Below are 27,993 nucleotides of genomic sequence, written 5' to 3' on the forward strand. Positions count from 1 at the left end.
TGATGAATTGTACTCTAGCAGTGAAACGAGAAGGCATTTATGAAAATTAAAAATGTACCAAAACTAAACAACCACAAAAACCAGGCACTTCGAATTTGGTTAGATCGACTTCGATTTTGAGCAGTTTATTTCTGATCAAGAAAAAATCTACTTTTATTAAACTAACCACCATAAGATCGAATTTATAAATTATATGGGGTTCATTCGTTTGGGCAACACCTAAGATATAAATAGCCAACAAGAAATAACGGATCTGCGGATACAGTGAGAACAGCCCGTTACTCTGGCTCGAACTGATCAGTGATAACACGGTATCAATTCGCTGTTATCGTATTGGCGGTCATCTCTTTTTGTTATTTCTAAATGGTAGCGGAAATAGGATGGATGAGATTGTTTTGTGTGAAATTGCGGATGAAGTAGCTCCAGAATGTCCGGAAAATCCATCGGAGTTCCGCTACGGCAAGAGGCGATGGCTGTTCAAAGATTTTCTCGCTGAAAACGCGGACGAGATTCTCATTTGTATCGAAAGTTGTGCGTAGATTGAATGAATCCAGGATTTGTTAATTGTAGTTAATGCCTATGATTTATTATTATAGGCCAGAATGCTCGGACGAGGAAGCTCAAGTTCAGGGCAATCCGTCAGGACACGGGCACCTGGACCTTGGTGGTCTGCCACGAACCGACTCACGTTCGAGCACGGGCCATCGAAATGCAAGTGGCTGCCAAATTGCTACCCTTGATATTCAGGGACTTCAGGACCAGCATGGAGTTCGAGGTGACCAAGCAGGAGCAGGAGCACCAGCGGCCACTGAAGACCTATGTCACCACCAAGCTGTACGATGCCCTCTACGAAAGGCATCGTCAAACGAATGGTCTGGATGAGGGACTGCAGCCAAACGTTCCCGAAAGATTTCAATCGCAGCTTCGCAAGTACCAGGAGCGCACAGTTTCCTGGATGTTGGGACGGGAGCAGCAGCTCACGGTACTGCCAGCCCAATATACAGCGCTACATGCCGTAGATGGCAGGAGTCGCGTATTTAAGCACAATTACTGCCTGCAGTTTTTCCCCTTTGAGGAGGAGCTGCCCAAGATCTCACTGCCGCCCGGCGGCATCTTGGCTGACGAGATGGGTCTGGGCAAGACCGTAGAGTTCCTGGCCATGCTGCTAATGAATCCCAGGCCGCAGGAGTCCTTCAGGAATGAGTTCTGGCACCAGCGCCTGGAGGAGATCGCCGACAACGTGCCGCTGAAGCGGATGCGCCAAGAACAGGAGGTTTTCTGCATCTGCACTCAAAAACGCGGCACCAGGGTGCAGTGCAACAAGTGCCGCCGCTGGCAGCACAAACACTGTATGCACATGCTATCCAAGCAAGCCGAGGATGATGCAAACCATCTGTGCCCAAGCTGCTGGTCCGAGTTGGCCAAATCCGGCGACAGGCTGGTGGATACCGGAGCCACCATCATAGTCTCGCCCAACGCCATCAAGTTGCAGTGGTACCAGGAGATGCAGAAGCACATAAGGCCGGGGCTGAAAGTGCTCCTCTATCGCGGCTTGCACTCGTGCTCCTGGATCAGTCCCCTCGAGCTGGCCAAGTACGATGTGGTGCTCACCGACTATGTGATACTGCGTAACGAGATATACCACACGACGGACTACAAGTCCGACCGTCAGATGCGCCACCAACGGTTGTACATGCGACCGGACTGTCCACTCCTAATGGTCAACTGGTGGCGCGTTTGCCTGGACGAGGCACAGGTACTGAATAATAATTCAATCCACGGAACACTCACATAATAAATTGTAATTTAATCTACTCAGATGGTCGAGAGCAACACTTCGGCGGCTGCGGAGATGGTAAGGATGTTGCCGGCCATCAACCGCTGGGCTGTCACTGGCACAATTGATGACTTGCCGCCGCTGCTGGAGTTTGTGGGCCGGTCAGATGTGTGTAGGCCACCGGATGCATGGCAAACCGTGGAAAAGGCCTTTCAGCTGAACTACAAGGCCGAACCGCTGTTGGAACTGCTAGAGCACAGTCTGTGGCGCACCTGCAAGTCCAAGGTGGAGCACGAACTGGGGATTCCACCTCAAACCGAGGTGGTGCATCGCCTCGAGCTGAGCAACGTGGAGTCGCTCTACTATCGGGAGGAGCACCTGAAGTGTCACGAACAATTTCTTGCCGCAGTGGCCAAGCACACGCGCCACAACGCAGACAACAGCTCCTGCCTGGCGTCCATCTCGCCGCAGCTGCTGCGTATCATCCTGAAGCCTTTTCTCCGCATCCGACAAACGTGCTCCATACCCGTGGTGCTCAATAGCAATGTGTCCAGCACCGACTACCTAAATCCGCAGGATCTGCTGATGCGTCTTAAGTCCAACAATGAGAATGAGTGCAAGACAGAGCTGCGAAGTTGGGCTTCCTCCTACAACGGACTGGCTTCTATTCACTTTTTAAAGGAGGATTTCCCTCTGGCCATCAAGTATTACAAGCTTCTGTTGAAGCTGGCTGCAGACTATCATGAGAAGAATATATCGTAGGTTCTGCCTTGAACCTATTTTCATTCAACTAATATTTTCCATTTCAATTTCTCAGTGTCGACAGTGTGCTTCAGATTCACGCTATCTATAACCTTCTCCAAGCCAGTGAGCTAGCTGGCGCTCCAGATAAGTTATCCGATCAGGAATGCCAGAACTACCAAGCGCAAATGAAGCGACTGGAGTGGAAGTATTTGGAGGACAACACAGCCGTGCTTCAAGCCGCTCTCAGTGGTTACGAGGAGAAACTCCAAGAAGTTTCCAACCTGGAGAAGCAGTTCGAGGGCAGCACTGTGGATTTGCTAGCCACAGTGGTGAACCACAAAACTTCTCTGCACGATGCTATGTGGAACAAGGTCCGAGATGACTTTTTTCGGCAAAACATCTCTGTGGAAAGGCTCGATAATGTCACATCTATGGCCGGAATTATTTATTTTATTGATCTATGGCATGAAAAGCTTCAAAAGCTAAAAGACAATTTGCTTACTGAGTTTGAATACCTCAAGGGAGTTATGCGCGAAGCTTGCGAGGCTGTCAAAACGGGCGAAGTCCTCTCGCAAGAGATACTTAACTTTATAGGAAGCGTTACTGATTGTCATTTGGCTGATATTTTGGTGAGTTTGAGTGGCGATTCTTAAAGAAATAATATTTTCAACACCACTGGTTTTAACTATATTCCAACAGGACGAAAATAAGGATAAACCGGAAAAGCCCAAGAAGCAGCGCCATTGTCGCTTGTGCAAAACCCGCGATTCCTTGAATAAGTTTGAGTGTCTACTGTTTGCTAAAAAGCTGGACGAAGATGCTGCAGTGACTGGGGGCCTGGAAAACCCCAGTATGGAGATAAGTCTCATTCGAGGTAACTTAATAAGATTCGTTTTATTTAAGAATTTTTAACAATTATTTTTTTGTGGTTCCCAACCAGCTATATTTTCCTTTCTGCGTTCCAAGCCGGCGTTTGGTGAATGGCAGGCAGAGTGCGAGAGCAAACTGGACCTGCTGACCTGTCTGCAGGATCTGGTTAAGCTTCAAATAAAATATTGGATCGAGGTGGAGTACATGGTCAAGGCTTTTGACGAACTGGAGATGTGCAAGATGCGCATCCTGCTTACCAACGATCCCGAGGAGCAGTCTAACTACCGCATACTGCCGTGTCAACTGACCACTCAACTGCACCTCAATCAGTACAATTTGCAAGAGTCCCAGCTAAATTTCACACGTCTGTGCGGTCGGCTGAAGTACCTGAACCATCTGAAGGAGGATGTCACGGACAAGCCATGTCCCATCTGCCAGACGCAGGATGATGTGAGGGTAAGAGTCAGCGACTTAACAAATTGATATTGATATTGCTATTAAAACCTTTTTTCATTTTAGTATGTGATGATGGTTTGTGGGCATTTTGTGTGCCAGCACTGTCTGGATAGCATGAGGAAAAAGAATGCCCGAGATGGAGTCACCAAGTGTCCACTTTGTCGCCAGGACTCGCCACAGTAAGCTTTTGCCTTTGGCTTTTCCAAGCACATTCAATAGATAAGTCTCCCTTCCAGGTTGTACTACTCGGTACGTCCCGGGGCACACAAGTCCATAATTGGAGACTTCTCCACAAAAATTGCAAATATTGTGGAACTCGTGCTGAAGATCAAGGCCGAAAATGAAGACGAAAAGATCTTAATCTTCTCACAATGGCAGGCGATACTCATTCAAATTGCACGAGCCTTAAATCTTAACGGAATCCAATTTCGCAACAAGTGCAGCAACTCGGATTTTGAAGATTTCAAGGTTTGATTCTTGATTACAATTGTCACTAACGGATGCTAACCTTCAAATCGCCTTTAGAGTCCCACTCGAAATATAACCTGCCTACTGATGCCACTTTCTAAAGGCTCCAAGGGCTTAAACCTGATAGAAGCCACACATGTTTTCCTGGTGGAGCCAATCCTTAATCCCGGTGACGAACGCCAGGCCATTGGCCGAATTCATAGATTTGGACAGATGAAGTAAGTTGGCTATTAAAAAAAACTTTTGCGGTGGCTTTCATTAGATATTTTTAGGCCTACGAAGGTGCATCGTTTCATTGTAAATGGAACCATTGAGGAGAACATTCTATCGCTAATAACTTCAGCTGATGACTCGAAGACTCTGTCAACTCATTGGGATCTGGAGAACATGACGCTCGACAGCCTCAAGAAGCTATTTATACTCAAGGAGAAAGAGTAGAACTTAATGTTGTACCTTTGCAAAGGGTAGCACTTACCAGTGACACTTAATTATCTGTATTATCGCATTAAGATTAAGGAACTATTTTTTTTAACACACAAAGGATACTCAAAAGTTTAAAAACAAGTAATCAGCCAATTCCATAACTTTAAAACTGCCAGAGATGTTTTCTGCTGAAAAAGTGATCGAGAAACACAGTGTTTTGTACCTTAATATCATGCAAATTTAGCAGTTAGTCAGAAAAAGTGAAAATTTATATCTTTTATAAAAACTTGACCATTTAGTTTTGTTTTGAAAGTATTATTATTTCAATAAGACTCGTAACCTCTCAATATACACAATTGAACTTAAACCGAATCCACATAAGTATATTGTGTTTTCCTGATTAATGTACAGTATTGTTTGTACTGGCATTAGGGACATAAGATTTAATTTCATGTAAATGTATTTTTTGTTTAAGCCTATGCTATATATCCATCTTATACACACTGTTCTTATAAGGATTACAAGGTATTGCTTTTCATTAAAAATCCACTTTTCATCTTCCACCTTTGACAGCGTTTGACGCTGGTTAGATCTCAGACATGGTCGATTTTCAAAGCGTCCAAACTGGTGCCATCGGCATGAGCCTTCTGGGCGTAGTAGCCATCGTAGGAGCTCTGCGCCTTGTCAACCTCCTGCTGATGCTGCAGTCGCTGCAGTTGCTCGTAGGCAGCCTCCTTGATCTTGCGCCGCTCCTCGTCCGCCCGCCGCTTCACCTCGTACTCCTCGAATTGCTGGGCCTGGAGTTCCGCGGATGCAGCTGCTCGCTCCGCCGCCGCCTCCTGGTACTCATCGTACGAGTGCAGGCTGCGATCGCTGCTCTCCAGCTTGTGCAGTGAGGAAAGCTGCTCCTTGGCCGCCTCGGCAATCTCGTGACGCTTGGCATCCGCCTGGCGCTTGGCCTCCCGCTTGCTGCGCTCCTGCTCCTCCAGCTCCTCGCGAGCGGCATAGAACTTGGGCGAGATCACGGGCGGACGGTTCTCGTGGGTGCGCTGGTGGCGCTTCAGTGCCGTCTCCTGTCGGAAATGGGTGCCGCAGGTCTTGCACTCGAATGGTTTCTCCCCGGTGTGGATCCACTCGTGGTGCCGCAGCGTCTGGGCCTTCGCGAATCTCTTCGGACAGAAGCGGCAGGCGAAGTCCTTGACCTTCTCGTGGATGATCTTGTAGTGGCGCTTCATGTTCCCAATGTTGTTGAATCCCTGTCCACAACCGGGGCAGATATGCTTGCCCTCCTTCTTGGTGAAGTTCACCTGCGGCGACCAGGAGGGCACTGAAACCGAGGGTATGGGATTCACTGCGGTGCCTGCCAATTGGGCCAGGTCCACCCGTTGCACTCGGCGTGGATCCTTGGGTATGGTGGCCACGGACTCGGCGCACACCTTGAGCAATTCATCGGCGGCGTTTTGGGTCATGATCGGCTCGACGGACACGCCCTCCACAGGTGGCGCTGGTGGATTGTCCACCTGGTCGCCAGGTGACTCACCCATCTCCACCTGCCGCTGACGATACGTCTCGATTGCCCGCAACACCCGCTTTTCGTGAGTTTTTAGGTGTTTGGTCAGGCTCTTGGGATAGAGAAACTTTTTGCCACAAACCTACAAAAAATGGAGGGTTCAATTGGAGTTTGGGTGCGGGAAAATATCCTTCTTCATACCTTGCACTCGCAGCGTTTTTCTCCTGTATGCGTCATCTCGTGAATCTTGCAGGCATGCGATTTTCCAAAGGTCTTCCCGCAGTACTGGCACGCATAGTTCTTGATCTTCTCGTGGACGATCTTAATGTGGTTGGCCAGACTTTGCTTGTTGTGCGAGGCGTGCTCGCATATGTGGCACTTGAACTTCTTCTCCTGCGTGTGGGTCAGGATGTGCGTGTTCCACTCCTGCCTGGTGGTTTTTCCCACCCCACAGTAGGGACACACGTAGTTCTTGATGCCCGCGTGCCTCATTAGATGATCCTTTAAAGCACTGTTGATCACGAAACGCTTGCCGCAGATGTTGCAGGGGAACGGCAGCTCCTTGCCGTCGTGCTTGTACATGTGCTTCTTGAGCGCCATGGGACAGCGGAAGACCTTGTCGCACTCGGAGCAGGGGTAATCCCGTGGCGGTGCCGCCGCCTTGCTGATGCCGTGCATCTTCTTCATGTGAAACGTGAGCAGGCGGATGCGCGGGAAAGTCTTGCCGCAGCCATCGACACTGCATGAGTGCACCTCGGATAGCTCCGTGTGGGCGTGGTCGATGTGGAGCCTCAATCCGCCAGCGGTGGTGAAACCTAAAATCAGGAATGCTTATGACAAGATCTTATTTGGGGGAGGGAGTGTTATACCTTTCCTGCAGGTCTCCACTTTGCACTGGAAGGGCAGGAGATCGTTGTGGTGCTTCATGTGCTCCTCGTAGCGGATGGCCTTCTTAAACTTCTGGTGGCAGATGTGGCAGTCGATGATGCGGTGCAGGTGGCGTTCACCGGGCGGAATCCTCCTGCGCCTGGTCTTCGTCTTCTCCCCTTCCCCTTCCTCGTCCTCCTCCTCCTCCTGCTCCTGCTCCTGCTCCTGCTCCTCCTCGGAGTGTGAGAGGAACTCCTGCTCCTCTTCCTTGATATGAAGTCGCTTGGGTTTGGGCTTCACCCTGGTATTTTCCCTTAAGCGCTGGGCCAGAGGCACATCATCATCGCCATCGCTGCTGTTGGGCTCAAAGTCCACACCTTGCTCGAAGTCATCGTCGCTCTCCTCCGAGGAATCAGCCCCGAAAATGGTCATCAGGTCGGCGGCATCCATTTCGTCCTGCTTCACCTCCTTCTCCACCTGCTCGGCCTCCTTGTCCACGTGCTCCAGCATCTTGAAGACATCCTCCTCGTTCTCGATCAGCTCCATTTTGTGATCCAGCAGCGGATCAAAGTTGATGCGATCCTCCTCCTCCTGGCCCGCCAATTCAGCCTCGTTTCCGGCCACGTTGAGCACATCGAAGGTTTTGATTTGCGAGCTGGCGGGCGAGCAGAAGACATTCCTGGCCACCATGTCCTGGAACTTCTGCACCGAGTCGACGCACAGCTTCTGGAACTCGTGCAGGTCGTCCAGTCGGTTGAAGCACGGCGTGCACAGGCTCTTGGGGAATCCATCCGACGGCTCCACGGACAACGAGGTGCACACGCACAGCTTTTTGGCCAGTCCGGGAATCAGGAACAGGTCGAAGGACTCCGGTTTGCCGCCGTTCTCCGGGAGGCGATTCAGGCAGATGCGGCACACTGCGTGCACCGAGTACTGGGCGTCATCCTCCTCCATGATGCCCGTTCCAGTGGGAATCGAAAGCTGCGGCTAATGGCCAAAACCACGGAGTATTAAGCCGAGAAAAACTTTACGCGTCAGAGTAACCAAAACAAATACAATAAAACACAAGCCAGTGATGCCAAGTTAGAGCAGCCGAAAGTAGCCAAAAAATAGCTAGTAGTACAAGCCACAAATTAATTTACCAATTTGTTTCATTTCAATTTATAAACGATGTGAGTAGCTGCTTTATGAAAATTAAATATAATCGTTTTCTTACATATTGCTAATTATATTAATATAAAACTAAGTACTCAGCTCAAAAGCCTTTGTTAAAATAGTGAATTTGTCCATTTGACAAAACATGTATAATAATTAAATAAATAATGTAGCACTTTCAACCCACTAAATTAATACTTACAAAAGTTAACTATGTTGAACTAATAGTTGCTTGTGGTTGCAGGATATAAATATTTAGGTTTTGCAATAAATTACTTCTAAAAATGACCATGTTTTGGGTTAAAAGAAGCCAGGCGCTTTGCACTGCTGCTCATCGTAACATTCGTTGAAATTTAACTCGTTTACCAACACTAAACTAAATTTGAATGCTTATTACTGTTTATTATAATATTATTGTCAAATATCTCCTTTCCGCCTTTTAGTCTTTTGAATTTCTATCTGGCAATACTATGTATACATAATTTGAAAGGTTTTGACATACCCTAAAAAACGACACTGGTGCTTGACCAGTTTAATTAATACTTCCAATAGTTATTGACGTGGAGTTCACTAAAGTTTTCGTTCGCAAAAGGCAAATCCGCTAGAGAAACTTTCCGTGAGATTAATGGTGATTTGGGGAATGGTTTCGACGGATCAGAGAAAACGGCACCATGGATAAGCCAGCCGGCGGAAGACCTGTGACGACGAACACCGATCAAATCGTGGAATACATCGGGTAAGACCTGCATATGGCATATCGTGACATCGCCAAGGAGATGGAGAATATTTGACAACCTTATATTTAAATCATTAAAGTCATTTATAAATGAGACAATAAGTAAAGTAAAAACTTAAGAAGCTGAGAGGGGGAGATTTAAATACAAAAAGTAAAAACACGTTTGCAAAGTTACGAAAACTAGTTGGTAAACCTTAGAGACCTATAACTCATATGTCCTTCATAGAAACACATAATGAAAGGGATCGTAAACGAAAGCGGATACGGGATGGGATGCAGGTGCTTCCGGGAGATCCTGCCGCTCACACATGGTCCAGCTTCAGGGCATCCACCGAAGTGCCTTCCGCCTCCGCCTTCTGGGCGTAGAAGCCATCGTAGGTGTTTGTCTGCTTCTGGAGCTTGTTGAGCTGCTCGAAGGCCGCCTCCTGGATCTTCCGGAGCTCCGCCTCCGCCTTGCGCTTGGTCTCGTTCTCCTCGATCTGGTAGGCCAGCAGCTCGGCGGTGGCCGCCGCCCGTTCCGCGGCCGGATCCTGGTACTGCTCGAAGTTCTTGGGCTGCTGCCGCTTCACCGTGGTGCTGCTCTCCGCCTTCGGACCCGCCGGCTCCTTGGGCTTGCCCGGAGGACGGGGCGGCTTGTCGTGCACCTTCATGTGCGTCTTGAGCACCTGCTCCTGGCGGAAGTGCTTCCCGCACACCTTGCACTCGTACGGCTTCTCACCGGTGTGAATGTACTCGTGGTGCCGCAGATACTGCTTCTTGGCGAATCTCTTCGGGCAGAAGCGGCAGCAGAAGTCCTTGACCTTTTGGTGCACCACCTTGTAGTGCAGCTTCATGTTGCTCACATGGTTGAAGCCCTTGCCGCAATCCGGACAGATGTGCTGGCCCTCCTTCTTGGTGAAGTTGACCTGCGGCGACCACGAGGGCAGGTTCACCGATGGAATCGGATTGGCCACCGTTCCCGCCAGCTGGGCAATGTCCACCCGCTCGACGCGACCGCGCAGATGCGGACTGGGCTTGGCGATGGTCGAGGAGCCACTGGCCCCGTCGCCCATCAAGGGATTGGCCCCCTGCGTCTTGGGCAGATCCCTCTTCTCGTGCGTTTTCAAGTGCTTGGTGAGGCCCTTCTCGAAGAGGAACACCTTGCCGCAGATCTTGCACTCGCAGCACTTCTCCCCCGTGTGGCTCCGTTCGTGGATCTTGCAGGCGTGCGACTTTCCAAAGGTCTTTCCGCAGTACTGGCACGCGAAGTCCTTGCGCTTCTCGTGCACCACCTTCACATGGTTGGCCAGTGCCTGTTTGTTGTGGGAGGCGTGGTCGCACTGCCGGCACTCGTACTTCTTCTCCTTGGTGTGTGTGAGGATGTGCTTATTCCACTCCTGGCGCGTGGTCTTGCCCACTCCGCAGTAGGGGCACACATGGTTCTTGATGCCCGCATGCCGAAGCAGATGATCGCGCAGCACACTGTTGATCGGGAAGCGCTTGCCGCAGATCTCGCAGGCGAAGGGCAGTTCCTCGCCGGTGTGCTTGTACATGTGCTTCTTGAGGGCGGTGGGGCAGCGGAAGACCTTCTCGCATTCGGTGCACGGGAAGTCCCTCTGCGGTGTGTCCACCTTGTGCACCCGCTTCATGTGGAAGCTGAGCAGCACGGGCCGGGCAAAGGACTTGTTGCAGCCCTCGTAGGTGCACGGATGCATGGCCGACGTCTCCGTGTGGGCGTGCTCCACATGGACGCGCAGCCCGTTGGCGGTGGTGAAGCCTAGAAACGTAGGATAACGATAAGAATCTCGTCCTTTTGGGAGCTGTTAATGCTGGGTTTACCTTTCCTGCAACTCTCGACGGTGCACTGGAAGGGCAGCAAGTCGTTGTGGTGCTTCATGTGCTCCTCGTACCGGATGGCCTTCTTGAACTTCTGGTGGCAAATGTGGCAGTCAATCAGCCGGTGGCGATCCCGCTCCGTTGCGGGAATCCTCTTGCGCTTCGGCTTGTCCTTGGGATTGCCATCCGAGTCCTCCGAAGAGCTGGAATCCTCGGACTCCTCGTCCTCTTCATCCTTCTGCCGTCGGGCGGACGCCTTGGGTTTGGCCTTGGCCTTGGAGCCACGGGCAGCACCACGCCGACTGCGCTGGGCCAGCGGAATGTCGTCGTCGCTGCTGTTCAGCTGGAAGTCCGCGTCCAGGTCGTTGTCGTTGCCGCTCTCAAAGGAGTCGTCCTGCGATTCGTCGGCAAAGGGCTGCTCCAGCTCCATCTCCACCTCCTCGACCTCCTTTTCGACGGACTCCAGCATCTTGAAGACATCCTCCTCGTTCTCGATGATCTCGATCTTGGAGTTGAGCAGCGGATCAAAGTGGACGTTGTCCTCCTCCTCGCCGGGCAGATCTGCGACGGCGGCACTGGGATCGAGGACATCGAAGTTGGTTTGGCAGGCAAAGGCGTTGCTGGCCACCAGATCCTGGAACTTCTGCACCGAGTCGACGCACTGCTTCTGGAAGTCGTGCAGGTCGTTCAGCTTGGCGAAGCACACTGTGCAGAGGTTCTTGGGGAAGCCGTCCGCCTGTTCCACGGACAACGAAGTGCACACGCACAGCTTCTTGGCCAGACCGGGAACCCGGAACAGATCGTAGGCCGCCGTGTTGTCCAGCGTGGACAGGCAGGTGCGGCACACCGTGTGTATGGAGTACTGGCTCCCCTCGTTCATTTTGGACACTCAATTCGGCGGTGGGCGATCCTGAAATCCCGAAAAGTGCAGCAATCGAAATGTTCTCCGTCTAGAAAAAAATCCAATACAACACACATTTGTGTGTACTCGCGTGTGCTTGTGTGTGTGTCCGTGTGTACGCTCGTCAGCAATTCGGTTATCGATTACCCGAAAGCGACGAGTGCATTCGCTGGCAAACTGCGCAGCTCTAGCACTTGCACACCTACACTTAGGCGTTTTGTTTTGTTTTTCTTATGCACACATGTGCGCAGCGGAAAGGGTACGATGGGCGTATTAGACGCAGCGAGTGTGTGTATGCATAATTAAGCCACCCAGCGAAGCGATGGTACTCACAGTGGTGGTTAAAAAAACAGCACCGGCACAGGGATATAACATTCTTTCTGAACTCGTGTTTGTATGCAGTCTACCAACATGCGAGAGATCTACGTTTCAATTTTTTTTTTTAAATTTAATTTTAGTGGGTTAACTTTTTAATGTAGACTTTTACGCTGGGAATGTTAAATTACAGAAATTTACATCCAATATTTAAATTCACAAAATACGTTTTCAGAAATGGTACATAGGAGTGCTGCAGAAATATTTAGCGGTTTGAAATTACCCACAAAGGTGTCTAAAAGTATGCAACAATATGTTTTGAGTTCGATTTCTTGAAGGACACATTTAGAGCTGGTTTCAATACCTTAAACTTCCTTACTTTTGAAGCAATTTAGTAGACAAAAATATATTTTTGCGATACCTTTTTGTCCGATATTCTTTTGATATACATTTGCTATTATATTCAAGAACATGAAGCTTATCCATATATGTTCTGATACATTCGTTTGCAACTATTCTATAGTTCGATTATGAAAAATATAGTAGTCCGAATTTATTGAACGTCTTACTGATATTGAAATTTATTTCTTAAAAATGGAGCAAGCAAATAAAATTTCCATACAAGTTCTTGAAAGTGATGCCAAGAAAATGGATACCGAACAGGCTGAAGTTGAAATTAATAGGCTAAAACTTGAGGTGACAAGGCTAAGGGCGATCCTGGAAAAGCAAAGAAAGGTCCTGCAGGAGGACGAGGACAGAAGAAGGGAGGCTAAATTGTTTTTCTCAACTCTGATGGCATTAAAAATGGATAATGGTAGTCATTTAGACATAGTTGAGTATTTTGAAATGATTTCAAAAAATATTTAATTAAAATTATTTGCTTAAGGAGTCTTCAGATCCATTGGTGGAACTCCAAGAAACCAGACCAGATGACAAGCAAATAGGTCCTTAATTTTCCTGAAGTCACACCCCAAAAATGCATTGAACTCTTCCTGAGAACTTTGTGATTATGAAATTGTAAATTGGACTGTTATTTCAATTCAAAAATATGTCGGACAACTAAAGTTAAAATCATGTTTTTTATTTATAAATAGCATTTTACTTTATTCAACTAAATGTGAAGAAAAAACAAATAGTTTGTATTTTATTAAAAATTTCGTAATTACGGCTTTTAAATAATTCTCTTATTTAATAAAAATTAAAGTTAAGGTGATTTTTTGTGGGATTAGAAACAAATTGTACTCCAATAAGAGTAAAAATCACTGGTATTGCAAAGTGCTCTTTTGATGAGCTCAAGTGTGGGAGTCTTTACCACTAAAAGGAAACTTCAATGACGTTATGTATATAATTTTTAATCCATTACTCTAAGTAAGCACGGGAGACATTACACGGAAAAACAAAATACATATATTGCATGTATGTATAAACGTATGTAAAAAATAAGAAGTGTTCATATTGTAATATGCACTCGATTACTGAAGAGTGTTTATAAACCTACAATCTGATCCAGCTAGAGAGCAATTCGGACAGTGACAGCTGCTGTAGAAGTGGATACATATGTCGCTAGTGTATACATATACTCGTAAGGTAAAGCCGGCCCACCAGGTGCCTAGGTGCCTAGACGTGGTCGATCTTCAGGGCGTCCAGACTGGTGCCTTCGGCCTGGGCCTTCTGCGCGTAGTAGCCATCGTACGAGGTGGTGGCCTTCATGATCTCCTGCTGCTGCTGCAGCTTCGTCAGCTGCTCGCAGGCGGCCGCCGCGATCTTCTGCCGCTCGATGTCCGCCTTACGCTTGGCCTCGTTCTCCTCCAGCTGGTGCGCCAGCAGCTCGGCGGTGGCCGCCGCCCGCTCCACTGCCGGATCCTGGTACTGGTCAAAGTTCCGCGGCTCTGCGTCCGGCTCCAGCTTGCGGAACGTGATCTGGGTGGGCGCACTGCGCTCGGGCACGTGCCTCCTGTTCGGCTTCTCGTGCGTCTTGATGTGCTTCTTGAGCGCCGTCTCCTGGCGGAAGTGCTTGCCGCAGATCTTGCACTCGAATGGTTTCTCACCGGTGTGGATCCACTCGTGGTGGCGCAGAATCTGCGCCTTGGAGAATCTCTTGGGGCAGAAGCGACAGGCGAAGTCCTTGACCTTCTCGTGGATGATCTTGTAGTGGAGCTTCATGTTTCCAATGTTGTTAAAGCCGCGTCCGCAGCCCGGACAGATGTGCTGGCCCTCCTTCTTGGTGAAGTTGACCTGTGGCGACCACGAGGGCACCGAGACGGAGGGAATCGGATTCACTGCGGTGCCCGCCAGCTGGGAAATGTCCACCCGCTGGACGCGTCGCGAGTTCTTCGGCTTGGGAGGCACTGCAGCGGACCCGCCGCCGCACGCCTTGAGCATCTCATCACTGGGCATCTGATGGGGATCCATCTGCACCAGGCCATCACCCTGCATCTGCATCGGCATCTGGCCCGGCATCTGGCCCGGTATCTGACCGGGCATCTGGCCGGGCATGGGAATGTTGAGTTGTTGCCGATGAGGCTCTGCCGGCGGCAGATCCCGCTTCTCGTGGGTCTTCAAATGCTTGGTGAGGCTCTTCTCGCAGAGGAAGATCTTGCCGCAGATCTTGCACTCGCAGCACTTCTCCCCCGTGTGACTCCGCTCGTGCACCTTGCAGGCGTGGCTCTTGCCGAAGGTCTTTCCGCAGTACTGGCAGGCGAAGTCCTTGCGCTTCTCGTGCACCACCTTCACGTGGTTGGATAGCGCCTGTTTGTTGTGCGAGGCGTGGTCGCACTGCCGGCACTTGAACTTCTTCTCCTTGGTGTGTGTGAGGATGTGGGCGTTCCACTCCTGGCGCGTGGTCTTGCCCACTCCGCAGTACGGACACACATGGTTCTTGATGCCCGCATGGCGCATAAGGTGATCTCTTAACGCACTGTTGATCACGAAACGCTTGCCGCAGATGTTGCACGGATAGGGCAGCTCCTCGCCCGTGTGCTTGTACATGTGCTTCTTGAGCGCCGTGGGGCAGCGGAAGACCGTGTCGCATTCCGGACAGGGGAAGTCGCGCAGCGGGGCCGCCGCCTTGGTGATGCCGTGCACCTTCTTCATGTGGAAGGTGAGCAGGCGGACGCGCGGGAAGGTCTTGCCACAGCCCTCGGCGATGCAGGCATGAACCTCGGACAGCTCCGTGTGGGCGTGGTCGATGTGGATGCGCAGCCCATTGGCTGTGGTGAAGCCTGGAAAGGGGATGAAGTGAAGTGGGAATGAGAAGCTGTATTTTAAGAGCTTTATGCTGGACATACCCTTCTTGCAGGTCTCCACCTTGCACTGGAAGGGCAGAAGGTCGTTGTGGTACTTCATGTGCTCCTCGTAGCGGATGGCCTTCTTGAACTTCTGGTGGCAGATGTGGCAGTCGATGATGCGGTGCAGGTGGCGCTCCTCCATGGGAATGCGCTTCCTCTTGGGCTTGTCCCCCCGCGAGTTGCCGTCCTCGGAGTCATCCGAATCGGACGATGAGCCGCTCAGCTCCTCCTCGTCCGGCGGCGGTGGCTTGATCTTCTTTGGCCGGCCCCTGGGCTTCCCTTTGGGCTTGTTTTGGTGGGCCGAGCGGGATGGCTGGGATCCGGATCCGGTGGCTGGTCCCCGCATGCGCTGGGCCAGCGGAATGTCATCATCGCTGCTGTTCGGCTCGAAGTCCAGGTCGTGGTCGTTGTCGTTGCCGCTCTCGATGGAGGAGTCGTCGTCGAACATCTTGACGGTGACGTTGCACGGGTCTTCCACCTCCACCTTGGTCCCGTTCTCCACCTCCTCGGCCTCCTTGTCGACGTGCTCGAGCATCTTGAACACGTCCTCCTCGTTCTCGATCAGCTCCATCTTGTGGTTGAGGAGCGGATCGTAGTTGACATGCTCCTCGTCCTCGCCCTGGTAGTCGTGGACCGCCGCATTCGGATCGAGGACATCAAAGCTGCTCTGGCAGGCGAAGACATTGCTGGCCACCAGGTCCTGGAATTTCTGCACGGAGTCGACGCACTGCCTCTGGAAGTCGTGCAGGTCGTTCAGCTTGGTGTAGCACAGGGTGCACAGGTTCTTCGGGAAGCCGTCGTTCTGCTCCACGGACAAGGAGGTGCAGAAACAGAGCTTCTTCGAGAGTCCTGGCACCAGATACAAATCGTAGGCGGCGTCGTTCTGCAGGTGGTTCAGACAGATCCTGCACAGGCTGTGGATCGAGTACTGCCTGCCCTCGTTCATCTTGCTTTCACTCGCAATCGGCGCTGCGGATTGGGGCGGTTTTCTTTAGCTTTTTGCGTCTATATCGGGCAGTTGGCAATAAAATAATATTGACACAGAAAAAAATTGTATACTCGTCGACTGGCTATCGGGCGAGTGGGCAATAAGCAAGTACGGTTGCCAGTGAGTTACTCGCCGGAGTGCCTACTCGTTGAGTTGTACAGGGCTGGATACTCGCTTAATTGAACGTAATTAACCCTTGTTGGGTGATTCTAATTTACCTTATTACAATTATTATCAGGTTTTTTTATTTAAACTCTGTGTGATTGGCAACACACATGTTTTTGACATGTCATTCTCAAAATTTAGTAGATTGAGAAAATATTTTATGTTTTTACGAACCTTATAAAAGTGTGTGTGTGTGAGTCAACATATAAAAATAACATTTTTTTGCAGTTATGTATGCCTTGTTTATATATTAATTTATAAAATTTAGTTTTCAAATAATTTATTTTTTATTAGCACAACGATTATAGTTGTACTATAATACTATACAACTAATATATATATATATAATGTATAATTTTTTTTAAATGGGAGAAGAACAAAGCCTTTGGTGGATTTTTCACCCGTCGAAGAGAAGCGGGTTAAAAATAATGTGCGGCGGTCACACTGTCTGACACACTGCAACAAATTTGTTTTGAAGCTCGGGTTGGAATCTCCCCGAGAATCGGGAAAAATGGGCACCACGGAGCTCCAGCACTCCGTCCACTCGCTGTGTCGCATCTGCTTGATCCACATGGACCAGGATGAGCGCCATGATTTGTTCCGCGCTCCAGACCTGGTCAGCAAACTAATGGCTTGCACTTCTTTGGAGGCGGACCAAAGTGACGGCTTCCCGAAGCACCTCTGCACCCAGTGCTACACTAAGCTAAATGAACTGCACGACTTCCGGGAACTGTGTACGGCATCCATGAAACGCTTCAAGGAAATGGTGGCCAGCAACAGGATTATTCCCATGGGACTTTTTGAGCCCGTGGCCGAGGAATCTGAGGCATTGGGCAGGCAGGAGGAACAATCCACCTATGATCCCCTGCTGAACCACAAACTGGAGATGATTGACAACGAGGAGGATGTGTTTAAGATGCTGGAAACAGTGGACAGGGAACCGGAGGATCATGGTAGCGGTCGTAGCAATGGGAATTCCTCCAATGAAGAGGAGGAGGAGAACAAGCCTGCGGCGGAGAGCTTCTCCAGCGAGGACGAGCAGCCCCTGGCCAAACGACGGAGGTTCCTCAGCGACGAGCGCCACCTGCACCGCTTGGTTACCTGTCCCATCTGCCAGCAGAAGTTCAAAAAGTCGTCAAAGTACGAGGAGCACATGAGGCATCACAACGACCTATTGCCTTTTCAGTGCGTGGAGGAAAACTGCCGCAAGGGCTTCACCACAGCAGGTGCGCTGCGTTTGCACGTGGACTATGCACACACCAAGAAGGCCGACGAGATTCCCTGCACAGTGGAGGGCTGTAGGTTGCTATTTCCCCGTCTCCGCCTGCTGACCATCCACCTAAAAAAGGTGCACAACCAGGCGAGGGTGAGTGCTCCGCGGGTTGAGCAGCCTTGCAGGGAGTGCGGCATGGTCTTCCGCTGCCCAGTGGCTTTAAAGAAGCACATGTACAAGCACACAGGCGAGGAGCTTCCCTATCCGTGCAACATCTGCGGCAAGGGCTTCCACATCAATAGTGCCCTCAAGAACCATCTGCTCCGTCATGCCGGCATTAAGAACTATGTGTGTCCGTACTGCGGAGTGGGAAAGACCACGCGACAGGAATGGAGCAAGCACATCCTCACCCACACACAGGAGAAAAAGTTCAAATGCCAGATCTGCGATCATGCCACCCACACAAAGCGGGCACTGGATAGCCACGTAAAGATCGTGCACGAGAAGATCCGGAATTTTGCCTGCCAGTACTGCGGGAAAACCTTTGGAAAATCGCATGCCTGCAAGATCCACGAGATGACGCACACAGGAGAGAAGCGCTGCGAGTGCAAAGTGAGGATTTGGTTTTGATATCCTTTGTTCAAGCTTTAACATTATTCCGCTTTACAGGTTTGTGGCAAGAAGTTCCTGTATACGGAAAGCCTTACGAAACACCTAAAAATCCACGAAAAGAGCGTGGAGAGAGCTCTGGAAACATATCGACAAAGACAGGGAGAGGCGGATCCGGGAGAAATCCAAGTGGACACGGATCAATTGCTAAAGGTGTGCGCCGAATCTGTGGCCACCATACCGAAGGATCCGCGGCGCGTGGAGCGAGTGGATTTGGCCCAACTGGCGGGAACCGTGGTTAATCCCATACCCATAGTTCAGATGCCGCCCAGCGAAGTGCCCATGCGGTCGAAGTTCGTCCAGAAGGAGGGTATGCATCTGTGTCCCGGCTGCAGCCAGGGATTCAATAACCTGGGCAACATGAAGCGCCACTACAAGAGCGTCCACGAAAAGGTTAAGGACTTTGAATGCCGCTTCTGCTCGCGCCGCTTCGCCAACTCGCAATCCCTCAAGCAACACGAATGGATACACACAGGCGAAAAGCCGTATGAGTGTAAGGTTTGTGGCACTCATTTCCGTCAGGAAGCTGCCCTAATCCGCCATCAAAAAGTCCATGATGAAAAGCCGCCAAAGCCTCCAAGACCACCCAAGGAAATCAGCGAAAGAGCCCGCCAGAAGGCGATGCATAAAAGCGAGCGAAGACGGGAGGTGGAGGCTCTCCGGCAGGAGATTGCTGAGGCCGCCAAGGAGGAGCTCAAGGATCTGGAAAAACAACGGACACTGGAGAAGCAGCAGAACACCTACGAACAGTATCAGGCAGCGGCAGTTGGCCAGACTAATCCTGAATCCATGGCGTCTTGATCACAGACATTAGCTTAAGGTTTCCATAAGGCTTCAAGACATCCGAAATGAGTGGGAGTTTAAATTGTTGGTTAATGTTTAACTATCGCTTAATTGTTACTCTAGTTTTAAGTAAATAATTAAACTATTGATAGTGTATCAAAATTACCTTAATATTGGGCTATACTAATAGCTAGATTTAAGTCCTTGAAGTCCGTTCCAAGAATTAATCAAAAATGTCTAGTGTTTGCGATTTTTTTTTTATTTTTACTTTAACTTGCTTGTTATTTTGATGAGAGAGTGTCTTTATGTCGTCAAATGATTGCAAACAGCCGTATACGAACCGCAAATGGTTGCGAGATCTCCGGCCGTTCATATGATAGATGGAGTGATGGATGGATGATAATGATTAGATTCAAATGATACAAAATGCGATCAAAAAAATCTACAAGTAGATAGCAAAAATTTGGTATACATATAAGGAGAGCGAGAAGTTCTCTAAACAATGGAAAATGGTTGGTGGAAGTGGGGCGTCAGCTGGTGGGGCCCATCATGCCGATCCGGCCCATCCCCGCCTGCCGCGTCGTCAGGGGGTTCTAAGGAGCCTCCGGCGTCTTCAGATTGTATTTGGCCTTGATGTTGTTCAGCTCCTCCTGCTTCTTGTCCATGTCCACGCGCTTGAAGGCCTTGTTGGATTGGTAGTAGAGCACCACCAGATAGCGATTGCACACATTGAAGCCGGATAAATGGTCGCAGGCGTTCTTGGCATCGAAAATGTCCTCGTAGACGACAAAGGCGGTGCCGCGCGTTTCCGGAGTGTTGCCCCTGTTAAAGGATACGGTGATTTCTTGAGAGGATTCACGGCATCAGGCAGACTTCGGTTAACTTACACGCGTATTTGTCGAATGGCCCCGAATTTTCCGAATATGTCGTACATCTCGTCCGAGGTGATTTTGTACGGCAGGTTGCGCACGTACAGCAGACGATTTACCTCTGGCGGCAGACGGATCTGCAAAAGAAATTAATTTGCACATATTCAATCCATTTACTTTGTCTGCGGCATCGTAGTTTTCTTCTCACATGGTTGCGCTTGTTCATGTCTGGTCGCTTCGGATGTTAAACTGCGACAAGGCGAGAAACTTTCACTCGGCCCTGGAGAAAGCGAGTCGCGGCTTTGTCCGATCCGGGATGAATGTCCTGAAGCGTGGTCCTTTGTTTAAAATTAATGACTCCTCTGTCTGTCCCTCTCCCAAACAAAATTGACCAGGGTGGCGTATGCGGGCACTCTAAGTTAGTAAATGTGTGGCCGCATTTCTGGGGATTCTGTGAGTGTTACCGTAGCTGCCAGCATATAGAGATGGGTTTTTTATATCGATATTAAAAATTTCGTGTCACGTCATGATTATTGAGAGTAAAATCATTAAATTTAACGTTTCCCATTTAAAAAATCAGTTTGAGCTTCTTATGTTTTAACTGTTTGTTGTTGGGCTAAAACATTTATAAAAATTTTAAAAAATTAGCAATAAGTCTAACTATTTTGTAAAATTAAAATCGAATGGAGTAATAGTAGCACTAGAAGATCTCACATTGTCTTATTATTATTTATTTATTCCTTTTGTTTTCAACTCTTTTTATTGAGCTAACAATTGTTTAATTATATATTTATATACCTAAACAAACTTTTTAAAATATTCAATAAATAAAAAATATTGAAAAACTGACAATTATATACAAATTATTTATATCAAGTGCTCTACTGGCACGTTCCCATCCTTAACAACAGAAAGGCAGAGGTGGAGAAATATCGATGTTCGCGGTTATCGATGATTTCGATGTTTCCATCGATATTTCTCCACCTCTAGTACAAAACTCAGCTAATTGTGCGAAGAAAAGGTGAAAAAAGAGAAAATTTGTAGGAAAGCTCAAGATAATTCCAACCTAACTAGTTTTAAAGCACAGCCACCACCCAAAGGTAAGTACGGGGTGTAAGAGTAGTCCAAGGCGTTTCGCGGAAAAGCGTTTTTCGGCTGGGTAACCGATTGCCAAGGAACATGGCGGTGGTAGGCGGGTTCGGTTCGGGTTTTTCTCTGTCTGGGTTCTGGGCAGGAAGTCGCACGTCCCTCGCGGGGCAATATCTTTCATCTCCCGCCGTCCGCCGTAAACCCATTAATTGCCAAAGGGAAATCGCTCAGAACACGTATATATCACATCAGCAGATGTCCGTGCGCGAGTGTGGGTGCGAAGTGCGCTAGTGTGCGTAAGTGGCCTCGAACGCAGTGTCTCTCTCACCCTCTCTTTCTCACCCATTTGCACCCCTGCGAGGGCATTAACCCTAATTCACTACTCAAAACTAAAACCCATTCGATCTCCCCTAGCAGCAGCAAAATGACGTGGGAACCGCAAGGAGAAGGTCTGCAGCAGATCATAGCGATCCTCAAGGAGTCGCAGTCACCGGACACAGCCACTCAAATGGCAGTACAGATGGTTTGTAATAAAGCCCCAGTTATTTAGCAATTCAATCCACACTTTCCCGTCTTGCTCTACAGAAACTAGAGGAATTCAATCGCTATCCAGACTTCAACAACTATCTCATCTATGTGCTGACCAAGCTGAAGACAGAGGATGAGCCCACGCGCTCACTCAGCGGCCTGATCCTCAAGAACAACATCCGCATGCACGGCAGCAACCTGCAACCGGAGATCGTGGAGTACATCAAACACGAGTGTCTGCAGGCGGTCGGCGACTCCTCGCCTTTGATCCGGGCCACCGTAGGCATCCTAATCACCACCATCGCTAGCAATGGCGGCCTGCAGAACTGGCCACAGCTTCTGCCCTCTCTCTGCGAGATGCTCGATGCCCAAGACTACAATGTGTGCGAGGGCGCCTTCAGTGCGCTGCAGAAGATCTGTGAGGACTCCGCCGAGATCCTGGACTCCGCGGCGCTCAACAGGCCGCTGAACGTTATGATTCCCAAGTTCCTGCAGTATTTCAAACATAGCAGCCCCAAGATCCGCTCCCACGCCATTGCCTGCATCAATCAGTTCATCATAAATAGATCACAGGCCCTGATGCTAAACATAGACAGCTTTATTGAAAACCTCTTTCACCTGTCCTCAGATGAGGATCACGAGGTACGGAAGAACGTCTGCCACGGTTTGGTCATGCTGCTGGAGGTACGCATGGACCGCCTAATGCCCCACATGTCGCAAATCATTGAGGTAAGATATTTGGATTAGTTGATTTTCATTATTGTTAGCTCTGACTGAACAACATAGTTTTATTTATTTATTTATTTTAGTCCCTTTTTATTTAGTATTTACCAATAACAAAATAGTAATTTCGGCTATTTTATACACTTTCCAGTACATGCTCTTGCGTACACAGGACTCTGATGAGGGCGTGGCCTTAGAGGCCTCCGAGTTTTGGTTGTCGCTAGCTGAGCAGAGCATCTGCAAAGATGTGCTTGCTCCCTATTTGTCACAGTTAGCTCCAGTTCTTGTGCGTGGAATGCGCTACTCAGAGGTTGACATTATTCTTCTCAAGGGTAACGTAGAGGAGGATGACATGGTGCCGGATCGAGAGGAGGACATTCGCCCGCGATTCCACAAGTCCCGCGCTCACACGATCAAGAGTACTCAAGAGGCGGGCGCTGGAGCAGTAGGCGAGGATGACGATGACGATTTTGACGATGGATTGGACGACGATAGTTCGCTATCGGAATGGAACCTGCGCAAGTGCAGCGCTGCCGCCCTTGATGTGCTGGCCAATGTGTTCCGTGAGGATTGCCTGCCCGTCGTGCTTCCCATCTTGAAAGAAACGCTCTTTCACCAGGAGTGGGTGATCAAGGAGAGCGGTGTCCTGGCCCTGGGCGCCATCGCGGAGGGCTGCATGCAGGGAATGATCCAGCACCTACCAGAGCTGATTCCCTACCTCATTAGCTGCCTGTCCGACAAGAAAGCCCTGGTGCGCTCAATCACCTGCTGGACGCTCTCACGGTACGCCAATTGGGTGGTCAACCAGCCGCACGACCAGTACTTGAAGCCGCTGATGGAGGAGCTGCTGAAACGCATTCTGGACTCCAACAAGCGCGTCCAGGAGGCCGCCTGTTCGGCCTTTGCCACTCTGGAGGAAGAAGCCTGCACGGAACTGGTGCCCTACTTGGAGTACATACTAAAGACGCTCGTCTTTGCTTTCTCAAAGTATCAGCACAAGAACCTGCTGATCCTATATGATGCAGTGGGTACTTTGGCCGATTCCGTAGGCCACCACCTAAACAAGCCGCAGTATATAGACATCCTTATGCCGCCGCTAATCGACAAGTGGAATCTGCTTAAGGACGACGACAAAGACCTGTTCCCGCTGCTGGAGTGCTTATCGAGCATCGCTACTGCTTTGCAGTCCGGTTTTCTGCCATACTGCGACCCAGTCTACCGGAGGTGCATCTCGCTGATTGAGCAGACCATCAACCAGGAAATGGTATGAATGAGTGTTGTGAAAACAGGACTATGAAAATGACCTCTTCTTTATCATCCTCTAGTTGTGCAAACAAAACCAAACGTACGATCACCCCGACAAGGAGCGCATGATTGTTGCTCTAGATCTGCTGTCTGGCTTGGCCGAGGGCTTGGATCGCCACATTGAGACGCTGGTGGCCAATAGCAACATCATGCATCTGCTCTACCAATGCATGCAGGACGTTCTGCCGGAGGTAAGTTCCCTTGGAAACCTACTCTTCTTACGGTTGCGTTACAATGCAATTGTGTCATTTAAGGTGCGCCAATCGTCGTTTGCTCTACTGGGTGATCTAACAAAAGCCTGCTTCCCCCATGTGCATCCCTTCATGGCCGAGTTCTTTCCCATCTTGGGTCAAAATTTAAATCCCGACTTCATTTCTGTGTGCAATAATGCCACCTGGGCCATAGGCGAGATTTGTATGAAATTGGGTGAGTATTAAAGTCTTCAACAAAGTATCTTTTTTTATGGAGTAAATTGTACATTGCTTTAAAGGTGAGGAGACCAAACAGTACATACGTCTTGTACTCAGCGACCTATTCATCATTATCAACCGCCCGAACACGCCCAAGACGCTGCTGGAGAATACAGGTAAGACGTTTGGGCTGATTGAAGCCTATCGAATATCACGGACTGTCTAAGATATATATTTTATATGATTCTGAATGTATGCGTGTATGTGGATCTCTGGAACTTTGTTTCTGTTTTAATTTGTGTTACTTGTTGCATGAGCAGCAACAAAATGAAATCGAACCTCATTCCCATACAACATGCATAGATAGATAGCCGAGAATCGCAATTGATATTCGATTCGAGTGTAGCAATCAATCAAAGCGTACTACGTGTAATATTGATTTATTCAGTTAATTTATTTATTCTTATTTCTTCTGTTCTTTTAGCAATAACAATCGGTCGTCTAGGTTATGTGTGCCCAGTTGAAGTGGCTCCTTTTTTGCCCGAATTTGTACGACAGTGGTGTGTAACACGATTTATATTTAACTAGCTTATTCTTTCTTTCTATTCCCTTATCTATCCTTCCCGTGCCGTAACTCAAATTACGCTTAAACACTGAAACCTAAACGCACACCCTTCTTTCATCTCTTTATCTCATTACACATCATTTAAACAATTTCTTCAACATCATTTAAATGGAATTTCAAATTTGCTTTTAAACTTTAGTGTTTGCTGGAGCTTGCTAATTCTATTTGTTTTTTGTTGAAATGTCATTTTAATACTCTTTACAAAAAATGAAGGTGCACATCGCTGCGTCACATACGAGACAATGATGAAAAGGACTCTGCCTTCCGTGGAATGTGTCATATGATCACGGTGAACCCAGCTGGCGTAGTGCCCGATTTCATATTCTTTTGCGATGCCATCGCCTCGTGGGTTAATCCACCACAAGACCTGCACCAGATGATTCAAAAGGTAACCTTAAAGAGTCTAGCTTACCTCTCTGTATCTAATTCGTTGAATGTTATAGATTCTACACGGCTTTAAGACCCAAGTGGGTGAAGAAAACTGGCGTCGTTTTGTGGAGCAATTCCCGCCAACTCTGGCCGAGCGCCTGGCCACCATGTACAACATCTAGGCCAGCCAAGCTATTATACACCCACCTGCACCCAATAGCCAGCCAAGCAGCAACATCTTAACTAGACAATTATGTACAATTATGCGTAGTAAGCGTGTCGTCTTAATCTTTAGCCTCCTTAAGTTATTCGATTCGATGCTGTTCGAATGTTACGTTAACATTGAAATTTAAGCTAAAAAAAAAACAAAAAAAAAAAAACAAGCAAACAACTGCATAGCCAGACTTATAACCACATACATATATCGATAAATCTAATAGAGAAGATTCACGTATATTCGAAATCAAACTAGAGGGTCTTAGATCTGTAGAACCTCTTTAGGCAGTCTGTCTGTCTGTCCGCTTAAAGCATATTAAATGCCAATATTATGCAGAGAACTCAGTAGAAAATACCCAAAATGATGTGTTCCGGCCGTACTTAACCGGAGTCAGTGCTAAAGTAGACATGCCCAAACCTTTAATACACTCAGACCCAGCCCAAAAACGAAAATAGAATTGAATATGCTGAACACACGGGTGTTTCTCATAGGTAATAAAAAAAAATTAAAAAATCGTCGAAACTAAATGATATTGCGGGTTCGTGTCGCGGTAATTCTAAAATATGCTTAACTAAATCGTTGAATAATGAAAGTGTTGGGCCAATTGTGAAATCCAAAGAACAGAAATGGAAAAATGGATTCAAGTGCACATGAAAAAGTGTATCTGAAAAGCTTCAGCTGAAGAAAATGTTACAAATCAAACAAAGACTGATGTTCAACAAAAACTCCGTTCAAAAACCATAGAAAGCATTCATCAACAGCTAATTTGAATTTCACAAGTGAACCCAACACATTCAGCACTTAAATAATATTAAATAAAGAATCGGAGAAAAATCGTCGCGTTTCGGGTTCTTACGGTTTCGCGTTCGCGTATTTTCGTCGCTCGTTCGTTCGTAATCGTAATCGTCGTTCGTGGTATCTCGTCGGGTAAAGAAAAATTGAAAAAATGAAAGAAAATAATACAAGGATAATGATAATATTGCAACTGTTACTGATACAAATTTACTTATACACTACATGATATTCATATGCTATACAAAATTAGGTGTTTTTTTACGCATTGTGAGAGCGAAAAGTAAATAGGGAAAAATATATAAAATTGAGATTAGGATTTCGTTGAGTATATTATTTTTGTGCAAATCCTTTAACTGAATACAAAAGCAACCATTGACTGATCACTTTTTAAAGTATTATTATATAATTTTTTTTTGGTATAGGGACAAGTGTAATTAATTAACTATTATTATTTTTTTCAAACTTTGTTATAATTTGTACAGGCTCGTGCTTTGCGTAACCTTTATATTTTATGATCTATGTACAGAACAAATTTTTTTACGATTATACGATTAGGTGTAAAGTGTACTACTAAATGGAAACAAAAGTCTTTGAAATTGTCGCGGAACAACTAAAAAAAATACGAAAAATAAAACTAGGGAAAACCAAACTCAGTCAAACACAAAAAACAAAAGGAAGATTATGATGCAAGAAGATAACCAAGTAAATCTAAGTAATAGTATTATGAAATTATGCAAACCGTGTTTACGTTTGTGTTTTTATTTCGTTTACAAAATGGGGGAACGTGTGATAATAAAGTAACTTCGGGTCGTTCGTTCGCGTCGCGTTAAACTCAAACAGTCTAAAAACTAACAATAAGGGACTTTCGCCCCCGAGTCCCAAATAATAATCGCAATACTTGATATTTATAATACGGTCTAACTAAAGCAAAGTAAAGCAATTGCTAAAACTGAAACTAAACTAAAATGGAAAATCGTGATTTCGTTGTACCTTAATCCGGATTCATCGCGGAATCCGGTCGCGTTCGCGTGCGTTTGTATCTCTCTCGGGTGATCTTAGTGATTAGCGTTTAAGCAGTAAACAAAGAAAAAAAAAGAATAAAAAAACAGAAGCAACACTACAACTACACACACACACAACATTGAACATATACACACCACACATATACAACTATATAAAATATATTTATAGATTTTATGCAGAATAGGGTTTTGTTTTAAATATTATTTTCTCTATGATAGGGCAAACCAAATAAAAAGAGTAGGGAACTACAAATAATTTAAATGTTAGGTCAAGTTAGGGAATGAAATAAATTCAAAGAAAAACGTAACAAAAACAGGAAATCAAACAAGATTTGTGCAGCATAAGGAAATTTTAATTTCTTACTTATTACATTAATATCGTGTGTATGTAATAAAAATCATGAAAAATACAACTATTTTTAGTCCTTTATAAGATGAAAATGTTTCACATCCGTTGATTCTTTAAGTCACTCAAGACCAAGCCTAGTTATTATATTTTGAATTGTATCCCTTCACACACAACTTGTAATACCTACAGTTTATCGAGCACACACCTCTGATAGGTTCATATCCTCTAATCCTTTTAAATTAAATCGACTAACGGTTGAAAAAGGTCTGCAAATGTCTAACAAAATTGAATATACAATATACGCGCCTATACACATTAAAAACATACACATATATGAAGTACATGCAAATATGTATAATCCCTAACTCTAGCTATATATGTGTTCAGCATATTGGCAACTAGAGATTATTCTTCTGGAGTTTAAATATTTGTTTAACTAAAACTCCATTTCAAAATTCAACTATCAGGATTTGTGTAAATTGAAAGTATATATATGAATAAATATGTATGTATAACATTACCATCAATAAAACTACAGTTTGAATGGGAT

At 47.4% G+C, this 27,993-nt stretch overlaps 7 protein-coding genes across 9 annotated transcripts; 4 read left to right on the plus strand and 3 right to left on the minus strand.

Moving 5' to 3' along the window:
* The first annotated feature begins 366 nt into the window (after positions 1-366).
* LOC108142690 (E3 ubiquitin-protein ligase SHPRH) lies at positions 367-5,095 on the plus strand. The gene is made up of 10 exons (XM_017266698.2): positions 367-531; positions 597-1,756; positions 1,820-2,535; positions 2,595-3,150; positions 3,221-3,395; positions 3,462-3,847; positions 3,911-4,026; positions 4,084-4,315; positions 4,373-4,533; positions 4,588-5,095. The coding sequence occupies exons 1-10, from the start codon at positions 381-383 to the stop codon at positions 4,751-4,753; spliced, it is 3,819 nt and encodes a 1,272-aa protein (XP_017122187.1). The 5' UTR covers positions 367-380; the 3' UTR covers positions 4,754-5,095.
* An 85-nt stretch (positions 5,096-5,180) lies between these two features.
* On the minus strand, positions 5,181-11,842 carry LOC108142691 (zinc finger protein 91). Its single transcript, XM_017266700.2, has 5 exons — positions 10,825-11,842; positions 9,312-10,762; positions 7,118-8,102; positions 6,450-7,063; positions 5,181-6,390 (listed from the first exon to the last, which is right to left on the minus strand). The coding sequence occupies exons 1-5, from the start codon at positions 11,699-11,701 to the stop codon at positions 5,332-5,334; spliced, it is 4,986 nt and encodes a 1,661-aa protein (XP_017122189.2). The 5' UTR covers positions 11,702-11,842; the 3' UTR covers positions 5,181-5,331.
* A 720-nt stretch (positions 11,843-12,562) lies between these two features.
* LOC108142385 lies at positions 12,563-13,108 on the plus strand. The gene is made up of 2 exons (XM_017266220.2): positions 12,563-12,868; positions 12,924-13,108. The coding sequence occupies exons 1-2, from the start codon at positions 12,632-12,634 to the stop codon at positions 12,987-12,989; spliced, it is 303 nt and encodes a 100-aa protein (XP_017121709.1). The 5' UTR covers positions 12,563-12,631; the 3' UTR covers positions 12,990-13,108.
* Positions 13,109-13,373: 265 nt separating this feature from the next.
* LOC108142380 (zinc finger protein 729) lies at positions 13,374-16,413 on the minus strand. Its single transcript, XM_017266215.2, has 2 exons — positions 15,325-16,413; positions 13,374-15,258 (listed from the first exon to the last, which is right to left on the minus strand). The coding sequence occupies exons 1-2, from the start codon at positions 16,268-16,270 to the stop codon at positions 13,655-13,657; spliced, it is 2,550 nt and encodes an 849-aa protein (XP_017121704.1). The 5' UTR covers positions 16,271-16,413; the 3' UTR covers positions 13,374-13,654.
* A 492-nt stretch (positions 16,414-16,905) lies between these two features.
* Positions 16,906-19,378, plus strand: LOC108142383 (zinc finger protein 93). Its single transcript, XM_017266217.2, has 2 exons — positions 16,906-18,302; positions 18,360-19,378. Exons 1-2 carry the CDS (start codon positions 16,989-16,991, stop codon positions 19,158-19,160), a joined length of 2,115 nt encoding a protein of 704 aa, XP_017121706.1. The 5' UTR covers positions 16,906-16,988; the 3' UTR covers positions 19,161-19,378.
* Positions 19,379-19,380: 2 nt separating this feature from the next.
* LOC108142384 (splicing factor 3B subunit 6) lies at positions 19,381-20,432 on the minus strand. The gene is made up of 3 exons (XM_017266218.2): positions 20,220-20,432; positions 20,030-20,148; positions 19,381-19,964 (listed from the first exon to the last, which is right to left on the minus strand). The coding sequence occupies exons 1-3, from the start codon at positions 20,235-20,237 to the stop codon at positions 19,736-19,738; spliced, it is 366 nt and encodes a 121-aa protein (XP_017121707.1). The 5' UTR covers positions 20,238-20,432; the 3' UTR covers positions 19,381-19,735.
* Positions 20,433-20,979: 547 nt separating this feature from the next.
* On the plus strand, positions 20,980-27,975 carry LOC108142178 (transportin-1). Of its 3 annotated transcripts, none has more exons than XM_041707911.1 (10): positions 20,980-21,111; positions 21,515-21,623; positions 21,686-22,357; positions 22,503-23,615; positions 23,677-23,847; positions 23,911-24,082; positions 24,147-24,242; positions 24,551-24,626; positions 24,905-25,079; positions 25,135-27,975. In XM_041707911.1, the coding sequence occupies exons 2-10, from the start codon at positions 21,525-21,527 to the stop codon at positions 25,240-25,242; spliced, it is 2,682 nt and encodes an 893-aa protein (XP_041563845.1). In that variant the 5' UTR covers positions 20,980-21,111; positions 21,515-21,524; the 3' UTR covers positions 25,243-27,975. The 3 variants fall into 3 exon arrangements, 2 of the variants coding, with proteins under 2 accessions (XP_041563845.1, XP_041563844.1); XM_041707910.1 differs by having other exon boundaries at positions 20,981-21,111; positions 21,518-21,623; XR_005977178.1 differs by lacking the exon at positions 24,551-24,626 and having other exon boundaries at positions 21,518-21,623; positions 25,135-25,238.
* Positions 27,976-27,993: the final 18 nt, after the last annotated feature.

The sequence above is a fragment of the Drosophila elegans genome, unplaced genomic scaffold, assembly GCF_018152505.1.
Source record: "Drosophila elegans isolate 14027-0461.03 unplaced genomic scaffold, ASM1815250v1 contig_208, whole genome shotgun sequence".
NCBI lineage: Eukaryota > Metazoa > Arthropoda > Insecta > Diptera > Drosophilidae > Drosophila > Drosophila elegans.